General features: G+C 46.3%; 1 protein-coding gene across 1 annotated transcript in view; it reads left to right on the top strand.

Moving 5' to 3' along the window:
* The first annotated feature begins 6,739 nt into the window (after nt 1-6,739).
* LOC106809973 overlaps nt 6,740-10,648 on the top strand; it is a 42,717-nt gene continuing 38,808 nt past the window's right edge. Inside the window, exons 1-5 of the mRNA XM_014813213.1 lie at nt 6,740-6,785; nt 8,092-8,150; nt 8,689-8,791; nt 9,185-9,460; nt 10,072-10,271. Of these exons, the coding sequence (XP_014668699.1) occupies nt 6,740-6,785; nt 8,092-8,150; nt 8,689-8,791; nt 9,185-9,460; nt 10,072-10,271 (684 nt within the window). The remainder of the gene's footprint in view (nt 6,786-8,091; nt 8,151-8,688; nt 8,792-9,184; nt 9,461-10,071; nt 10,272-10,648) is intronic.

Genomic DNA, 10,648 nt, shown 5'->3' with positions numbered 1-10,648 from the left:
TGCAGGTATCGCAGGTATTGCAGGTGGTGCATGTAATTGCAGGTATCACAGGTATTGCAGGTGTTGCAATGTATTGGCAGGTATTGCAGGTATCGCAGGTATTTGCATGGCTGTTGCAGGTTATCTCAAGGTATCGTAGGTATTGCGCAGGTGTTGGCAATGTATAATTGCAGGTTGATCGCCAGGTACACAGGTATTGCAGTATCGCAGGTATTGCAGGTATCACAGGTATCACAGGTATCGCAGGTATTGCAGGTATTGCAGCTATTGCAGGTATTGCAGGTATTACATGTATGTGCGAGCAGGTTGCAAGATCTGCAAGAGTAAAAGCGTTCGCAGCATCGTACTTGGCCAGCTTCCATCAGCAGAGGCTGCCAACAGACTCGCTGCTGCGTGGGACCAAGTGTACAGGGAGCAGGGTCAGTCACCACGCTTACGGGTCTACCTGGTCAACACAGAGTCAGCAAGAACGAGTGACCGCCAGCCTGCGACGACTGCAACATACTTCCTGTCTGTCGATGACAAAATCATGCGTCCAACCGATCTGCGGCAAACATTCTTGGTCAGGGTTAATAGAGTCCTGATTGAGGAAACTTCTGCAATAGCTCAGCATACAGTGAACATTGCTGGCATACCGCACGAGAGGTTTAATGAAGCCGACGCTAGTAATGCCATACGACAGGCTTGGCAGCTTTCAAATCCAGGTAAGCGAATAGTACTCGCACAGTTTATCTACCATCTAGATTAATCTATCTACATTGTTTGTGGATGCATTGAAACAGAGATTGTGGAAAAAATTTCATTACTATTTTACTGCATTAATTCAATCTGTTTGAAATTATATAAAGTGCGGGTTTAGTCTAACCAGGAGCGATTTACCACGGCTAATTTCAATCCATATGGATATATTGATTAATGTGGCTTATATTAATTCGAAAAATCATTATAATCGATCTTGCTATGTTCTTATGTGTGGCAATGGGTCTATTTAGTCATTATATTTGTCTCTCCTAATGTGACTCGCAGTGTGTGTAACATTTGCGTGGCATTGTGCAGGTCAGAGAATCGTCATCAGTGATCTTAAGATATCCGGAATGTTGGTCAACAACGAACCAGTGACCACGTTCATGTATACGATATCCCCTAACCCATCAAACACTGTCGACGCTCAAGTGCTGACATCGTACATCCTGCAAACGATGAAGGGACCAGGATGCCCACAGTCCATCTGCATTGGGAATATGGTATGCTCTGTTCTATTTTCATGTTTATCTCAAAGATTTTATATGAAAACTGCCACGTAATTCGCATTTAGTATGAAATAACTAGAAAATTTATAAAATTGGTCAGCCACCATGCAGCCGTATGCTGGTGAAGGTTTTGTAAAGAATGCCACAGTACTTTCTCGTAATATTTTGTGATTTTAGATTGTAGGAAAACCTTCTTCGTCAATCCGCTGCTATAGTTGTATGAATTTTTATATAATTATAACGATTAAATGATCCCAACGTATGAATGGGGTTTTTCGTAAGTATGGACTTGAACTTAACTTTGATAAAAAACTGTAATATTAAAAGAGTGTACCTATTATCTTACCCGTAATATTATATCTCATGTTGAATTGTGAATGAATCCTGCCTTCCACCTGCAGGTTAAGCCATTGTTCATCTTGGCGACCGACGGCAGCCTGAGTCTTAACAGCCGCGAGTTCGCCGACGCCATGACGGTGGCATGGCAGCGCGCCAACCCGGCGGTGAGCGAGAGCCTTCCCTGGGCCGTGCGTCTGCGCAACGTCACCGTGGGCTACATCACGGCGGCCGGGCAGCCCGTTGTGCGACTCGCCTACGACGTCGCGCTGCCCGAGGGCCGCACCGTCGCTGACGTGTTCGCCGAGCCGTCGTTCGCCGATAAGCGGCGGCAGACGCGCGTGCTCGGACACACGCTCCTCCGCGACGACGACGTCTATGGACCCGCGTACCACTTCGTCGACTTTCTTCGCGGCGACCTAACCTCCGCCGACGCGGCCAATCGGCTGTCAGCGGCGTGGACGCGCGTGTTCGCGGGCACGAGCGACCGCCCCACCTCCGTCCAGTTGTACGTGTTCGAGCGCAGGGCGGCAACGGGCGGCGCGGGGCTGCCGCGCACCTCCGCGCGATACTTCCTCTTCCGGGACGGCCGCATTGTTGACCCGTCGTCGATCGGCGCCGATGACCTTGAGAAGGTCGCGGAGTACGTCGTCGCGGCGCCGCGCACGCGGCTGCAGCACGTGGTGACAGTCGGAGGCAGGGTGTCCGAGCGAGATCTGAACACGGCCGTCGCAGCGAATATGCTGCGGGTTCTCTGGGAGCAGGTTAACCCTGGTAAGTGTGGGGTAGTCAGCGCACACGGTGCTAGCACGGGGTGGAGACATTTATTAGTCATACGTGCTGTTGCTAACACAAGTAGAACAAGTGTGTACGGGCAATCGTGGCCTAATTATACATTCGGAGTAATTAATCTAAAAACAATTGAGACTCGTGCATGTTTTCACAAATATGCATATATGGTTAGTTCTGATTAATCTAGGTTTCATCAAGGTACAATTCGTTTTTTCATAACGATAATGATGATTCACTTATAAGAGTGCATGCATGTATTTTTAATTCCTAGTAACATTCTTCCTTAAATTTAATTTTCTGTTCATTTCATTTCTGTTTCAATTTTTTTATATTAGGATTTCCGTCTGTAGCAAGAACAGATCTGTTTTGGTAGTAATCACTCATAAGACAATGTATTTTCTTTAACAGCGCACAGTACTTTATAACACACGTGCATGAATACCTACAGGTAAATACCGATTGTACTGAATTTCCCCTATTGTTTTCCAGGCAAGACTTTCAACGTTTACAGCAAATACCTACAGGTAAATATCGATCGTAATGAATTTTCTCGATTGTTGTTTCCAGGCAAGACCTTCAACGTGTACATCACTCACTTCGACCAGCAGCTGGACAGCCTGGGTCGCCCCGTCACGCTCATACACTACGACGTCGAGACGCAGACGAGGCCCGGGGAGCGGCTGACCGATCCCGACGACGACGCGCTAACGATGATCATCGTCTACATCGCTGGCATTCCGTATCAGAGGTTTGAAGTGGATGCGGTTACCGGGGCGGTGAGGAGAGTCTGGCAGACAGCAAACCCTGGTGAGCAATTTGATAAACTACTTTGGTAGTGCGTACAAAGTGAACACAACAGATAAACAGATAAAAGTGAAAGTATCAGATAAACAGGAGCGTATCCAGATATATTTCAATGTGCAAATCTGTCTGCTCCTGCACATGCGTAACATATCATTCTATAAATGCATAATGTACTGTTTCTTACTCCATCTTTGACATCACTATATTATGTTCGTGCTATTCATTTTGTAATCAAAACGAATTATGTGTTATACAATATAATCCATGGTGATTAATTAATCCTACCTAATTTAACCTTTAATAAGTAAACTTTGTTTTCAATTTTTATAGGTGAGACAATTTACATCCATAATGCAGCAATCTTAGACAGGATAATAAACAACCTGCCAGGAACCTCTATTGTGTATGTCGTGTCTTACAATACGACAGACATTCAGCCTTCTACAGTTACCCCAGACCCTCAAGTACTGACTCGCAGCATTCTGGAAACCATGAAGGGACCCGGATGTCCACCGTCCATCTGTCTTGCAAACAGAGTGAGTACATCGCTGGAAAATCTGTACTTCACCACGTATCGTCATAGTGAATCCATTCTACTTTCAATCAGTGAGATATAACAAGCGTTTTTCCATAGAAGTGGTCTCCTATTTTTAATCGGTTGGTCTAAATGACCAAGCTGATCAGGTTATCTTTCTCATTGGTGGTAGGATCATTGCTAGTATTTGTACACATCGACTCTCTAATAGCGACGCAACTTTGGCAGATGGATTTTATCCCATAGTATTCTAGAAACAATAATCTCTTCGTGTATTTACCAAAGGTGAAGCCCCTATATGTGATAGCATCTACAGGACAAGTGAGGTTAAGCAGCCGAGAGTTCTCTGATGCTATGACTACTGCCTGGGAAAACAGCAATCCAGGAACGAGCAACAGTCTGCCGTGGAACATACAACTAGCTAATCTCGAGACAGGCTACATAACCGGAGATGGGCAACCTGCCATTGAGGTCAACTATGATGTCATGCTGCCTGCAGACAGATCAGTGGAAACCACGTTCAAAGAACCGTCGTTTGATCAGACGTCACAACAGATGAGATCACTTGGCTATGTGCTTGTTCGTCCTGGTGAGGTGTACGGAGATGATTACCACATCACAAGCATCGTACTTGGCCAGCTTCCATCAGCAGAGGCTGCCAACAGACTCGCTGGTGCATGGGATCAAGCATACAGGGAGCAGGGTCTGTCACCACGGCTACGGGTCTACCTGGTCAACACAGAGTCAGCAAGAACGAGTGACCGCCGGCCTGCGACGGCTGCAACATACTTCCTGTCTGTCGATGGACGGATCGTGCGTCCGTCTACCTTGCCTCTTATTCTCAGGCGCGTTAGGAATATCTTAGTAGCAACGAGTGTCGTCACGCCTCCACCACAGACACGTCTAACAGAGGTGCACATCAACCACACGGTGAACATCGCTGGCACATTTCCGTATCAAGAGGTTGAAGCGTGGGATGCGGTTAACCGGGGCTGGTGAGGAGAGTCTGGCAGAGCAGCAAACCCTGGTGAGGCAATTTAAACAACTATTTTGCCGCTGGCGTACAAGATATCTAGCTAATAAATGCATCTAAAGGAGTGTAACGAGATATGTTTAAATTAAATACCAGTCTGTTCGCTGCATACAAACAATCATATCCTAATTCTGGCACTCAATTAATTGTTGATTAAACCCATCATTGAGCTAATTGTAGATATTTAAGAGTTGTTAATTGTTGAAAGTAAAGATAAAACTTACATGAAGTAATTGCCTGGTGTTTTCGAGTTATGTTTCCTACATTCTGGTAGGCACTTATATTTTAACACGTTTGCAACTAATATTTAAGGCAAGACAAATAATTGTGAATATGTGCAGAGATTGTGGACAGGACAAGGAACAACCAGCAGGCACCTCTATTGTGTATGTTGTGTCTTTCAATACGACCAGACATTCAGCCTTCTACAGTTACCCCAGACCCTCAGTACTGACTGCGCAGCATTCTGGAAACCATGAAGGGTCCGTGGATGTCGCACGCATCTGTCTGTCTTGCAACAGAGTAAGTACAGTTGCTAGAAGTACTACTATATATATAGTAAGGCATATGTTGAAGTGATTTCTACTTTAGATCTGTTCCAATAGCATATACTTCATCGATGGTATGTTTACATCTGTAGACAGCTAAGGGAGTCACAGCACCGAAATATCAAACTGGCAACTGTTTAGATTAGTTTAGTAGAAAATGTTGCGCCAAAAATATAATAAATTGAATACTTTTGATCATATTTGTCAAAGGTGAATCGCTCTCTATGTGATCTCATCTGATGGTCAAGTGAGGTTTAAACAGCCGAGAGTCTCTGATGTGCCATGACAACAGCCTGGGAAAGACAGACAACCCAGAAACGAGCAACAGTCTGCCGTGGAACATACAACTAGCTAATCTCGAGACAGGCTACATAACGCGAGATGGGCAACCTGCCGTTGAAGTCAACGTATGTGTCATGCTGCCTGCAGAACAGATCAGTGGAAACCACGTTCAAAGAACGCGTCGTTTGATCAGATGTCTCAACAGATGAGATCACTTGGCTATGTGCTTGCACGTCCTGGTGAGGTGTACGGAGATGATTACCACTTTAGCAAGCATCGTACTTGGCCAGCTTCCATCAGCAGAGGCTGCAACGAGACGCTGCGCTGGCTGCTGGGACAAGTGTACAGGGAGCAGGGTGTCAGTCACGCACGGCTACGGGTCTACCTGGTCAACACAGAGTCAGCAAGGAACGAGTGACCGCCAGCCTGCGACGGCTGCAACATTACTTCCTGTCTGTCGATTGGACTGATCGTGCGTCGCGTCTACCTTGCCTCTTATTCCTCAGGCGCGCTTAGGAATATCTTAGTAGCAACGAGTGTCGTCAACGCCTCCACACAGACACGTCTAACAGAGGTGGACACTAACCACACGGTGAACATCGCTGGCATTCCGTATCAGAGGTTTGAAGTGGATGCGGTTACCGGGGCGGTGAGGAGAGTCTGGCAGACAGCAAACCCTGGTGAGGCAATTTAAACAACTATTTTGCCAGTGGCGTACAAGATATCTAGCTAATAAATGCATCTAAGAAGTGTAACGAGATATGTTTAAATTAAATACAGTCTGTTCCTGCATACAAACAATCATATCCTAATTCTGCACTCAATTAATTGTTGATTAACCCATCATTGAGCTAATTTGTAGATATTTACGAGTTTGTTAATTTGTTGAAAAGTAAAGATAAAACTTACATGAAGTAATTGCGGTGTTTTCAGAGTTATGTTTCCTACATTCTGGTACATTATATTTTAACACGTTGCAAGCTAATATTTACAGGCAAGACAATAATTGTGAATAGTGCAGAGATTGTCGACAGGACAAGGAACAACCAGCCAGGGCACCTCTATTGTGTATGTTGTGTCTTACAATCACGACAGACATTCAGCCTTCTACAGTTACCCCAGAGCCCTCAAGTACTGGACTCGCAGCATTCTGGAAACCATGAAGGTTCCTGGATGTCCACCATCCGTCTGTCTTGCAAACGAGAGTAAGTAGCATTGCTAGAAGTACTACTATATATATATAAGGCAAGCATATGTTGGAATGATTTCTACTTTAGATCTGTTTCCAATAGCATATATTCATCGATGGTATGTTACATCTGTAGACACTAAGGGAGTCGCAGCACCGAATATCAACTAGCACTGTTGAGTGTTAGTTTAGTAGAAAATGTTCCCAAAATATAATAAATTGAATAATTTTGATCCATATTGTCAAAGGTGAATCTCTCTATGTGATCTCATCTGATGGTCAAGTGAGGTTAAACAGCGAGAGTTCTCTGATGCCATGACAACAGCCTGGGAAAACAGCAACCCAGAAACGAGCAACAGTCTGCCGTGGAACATACAACTAGCTAATCTCGAGACAGCTACATAGACGCGGAGATGGGCAAGCCTGCCGTTGGGTCAACTATGATGTCATGCTGCCTGCAGACAAATCAGTGGAAACCACGTTCAAGAACCGTCGTTTGATCAGACTGTCTCTAACAGATGAGATCACTTGGCTATGTGCTTGCACGTCCTGGTGAGGTGTACGGAGTATGATTACCACTTTACAAGCATCGTACTTGGCCAGCTTCCATCAGCAGAGGCTGCCAACCAGACTCGCTGCTGCGTGGACCAAAGTGTACAGGAGGGACACAGGGTCAGTCACCACGCTTACAGGGTCTACCTGGTCAACACAGAGTCAGCAAGAACGAGTGACCGCCAGCCTGCGACGACTGCAACATACTTCCTGTCTGTCGATGACCAAAATCATGCGTCCAACGATCTGCGGCAAACATTCTTGGTCAGGGTTAATAGAGTCCTGATTGAGGAAACTTCTGCAATAGCTCAGCATACAGTGAACATTGCTGGCATACGCACAGAGAGGTTTAATGAGCCGACGCTAGTAATGCGCATACGAGCAGGCTGTGCAGCTTTCAAATCCAGGTAAGCGATAGTACTCGCACAGTTTATCTACATCTAGATTAATCTATCTACATTGTTTGTGGATGCTTGAAACAGAGATTGTGAAAAAATTCCATTACTATTTTTACTGGCATTAAATTCAATCTGTTTGAAAATTATATAAAGTGCGGGTTTAGTCTAACCAGGAGCGATTTACCACGGGCTAATTTCAATCCATATGGATATATTGTTAATGTGGCATATAATGTGGCGTAATTTCGAAAAATTACTATAATCGATCTTGCTATGTTCTTCATGTGTGGCAATGGGTCTTATTTAGTCACTTATATTTGTCTCTCCTAATGTGACTCGCAGTGTGTGTAACATTTGCGTGGCATTGTGCAGGTCAGAGAATCGTCATCAGTGATCTTAAGATATCCGGAATGTTGGTCAACAACGAACCAGTGACCCACGTTCTGTATACGATATCCCTTAACCATCAAACACTGTCGACGCTCAAGTGCTGACATCGTACATCCTGCAAACGATGAAGGGACCAGGATGCCGCCACAGTCCATCTGCATTGGAATATGGTATGCTCTGTTCTATTTTCATGTTATCTCAAGATTTTATATGAAAACTGCCACGTAATTTGCATTTAGTATGAAATAATCATAGAAAATTTATAAAAATTGGTCGCCCCACCACTGCGAGCCGTATGCTGGTGAGGTTTTGTAAAGAATGCCAGCGTACTTTCTCGTAATATTTTGTGATTTTAGATTGTAGGAAAACCATTCTTCGTCAAATGCGCTGCTATAGTTGTATGAATTTTATATAATTATAAACGATTAAATGATCCAACGTATGAAGGGGTTTTTTCGTAAGTATGGACTGAACTTAACTTTGATAAAAAACTGTAATATTAAAAGAGTGTACCTATTATCTTACCGCGTAATATTATATCTCATGTTGACGTGATGGAATCCTGCTTCCCACCTGCAGGTTAAGCCATTGTTCATCTGGCGACCGACGGCAGCCCTGAGTCTAACAGCCGCGCAGTTCGCCGACGCCATGACGGTGGCATGGCAGGGCGCCCCAACCCGCGGTGAGGCGAGAGGCCTTCCGCTGGGCCGTGCGTCTGCGCAAGCGTCACCCCGGTGGGCTACATCACGGCGGCCGGGCAGCCCGCTTGTGGCGACTCGCCTACGACGTCGCGCTGCGCGAGGCGCCGCACCGTCGCTGACCGGTGTTCGCCGCGAGCCGTCGTTCGCGCGATAAGGCGGGGCAAGACCCGCGCTCAGACACACGTCGGAACGACGCTCGCTCCGCGACGACGACGTCTATGGACCCGCGTACGCACTTCGTCGACTTTCTTCGCGGCGACCTAACCTCCGCCGACGCGGCCAATCGCTGTCAGGCGGCGTGGACGCGCGGTGTTTCGGCAGGCACGAGCGACCGCGCCCCACCCTCGCCGTCGAGGTGTACGGTTCGAGCGCAGGGCGGCAACGCGGCGCCCGGGGCTGCGCGCACGCAGGCTGCCGCGCGATACTCCTCTTCGGCGGGACGGCCGCAATTGTTGACACGCCGTCGGTCGATGCCGCCGATGACCTTGAGAAGGTCGCGGAGTACGTCGTCGGGCGGCGCCGCGCGCGGACAGCAGAGCGCAGCGGCTGCAGCATGGTGGTGACAGTCGGGAGGCAGGGTGTCCGAGCGAGATCTGAACACGGCCGTCGCAGCGAATATGCTGCGGGTTCTCTGGACCAGGTTAACCCTGGTAAGTGTGGGGTAGTCAGCGCACACGGGTGCTAGCACGGGTGGAGAAACATTTATTAGTCATACGTGCTGTTGGCTAACACAAGTAGAAACAAGTGTGTACGGGCAATCGTGGCCTAATTATACATTCGAGTAATTAATCTAAAAAAACAATTGAGACTCGTGCATGTTTTCAGCAAATATGTATGCATATATGGTTAGTTCCTGATTAATCTAGGTTTCATCAAGGTACAATTCGTTTTTTCAATAACGATAAATGATGATTCACTTATAAGAGTGGCATGCATCGTATTTTTAATTTCCTAGTAACATTTCTTCCTTAAATTTAATTTTCTGTTCATTTAATTCTGTTTCCATTTTTTTATATTAGGATTGCCGTCTGTAGCAAGAACAGATCTGTTTTGGTAGTAATCACTCATAAGACAATGTATTTTCTTTTAACAGGCGCACAGTACTGTTATAAACAGCACGTTAGCATGAATACCTAGCAGGTAAATACCGATTGTACTGAATTTTCCCCTATTGTTTTCCAGGCAAGACTTTCAACGTTTACAGCAAAATACCTACAGGTAAATATGATCGTAATGAATTTTCTCGATTGTTGTTTCTCAGGGAAGACTTCAACGTGTACATCACTACACTTCGACCAGCAGCTGAGCAGCCTGGTCGCCCCCGTCATCGCTGCATACACTACGACGTCGAAGACGCAGAGAGGCCGGGGAGCGCTGACCGATCCCGACGACGACGCGCTAACGATGATCATCGTCAGACTGCTGTCCCGCCCGACCTGCACTCTCTGCACGAGCGAACAGGTATGTGCAAGCATATGCAGGTATTGCAGGTATCACAGGTATTGCAGGTGTTGCAGGTATCGCAGGTATTGCAGGTGGTGCATGTATTGCAGGTATCACAGGTATTGCAGGTGTTGCATGTATTGCAGGTATTGCAGGTATCGCAGGTATTGCATGTGTTGCAGGTATCTCAGGTATCGTAGGTATTGCAGGTGTTGCATGTATTGCAGGTATCGCAGGTATCACAGGTATTGCAGGTATCACAGGTATTGCAGGTATCACAGGTATCAAGGTACGGCAGGGTATTTGCAGGTATTGCAGGCTAATTTGCAGGTATTGCAGGTTTACATGTATGTGCGAGGCAGGTTGCAAGATCTCGCAAGAGTAAAAGCGTTCGC

This window comes from Priapulus caudatus, unplaced genomic scaffold (genome assembly GCF_000485595.1).
Source record: "Priapulus caudatus unplaced genomic scaffold, Priapulus_caudatus-5.0.1 Scaffold401, whole genome shotgun sequence".
In the NCBI taxonomy this organism is placed as follows: domain Eukaryota; kingdom Metazoa; phylum Priapulida; class Priapulimorpha; order Priapulimorphida; family Priapulidae; genus Priapulus; species Priapulus caudatus.
This window is presented reverse-complemented; position numbering and strand designations above follow the sequence as displayed.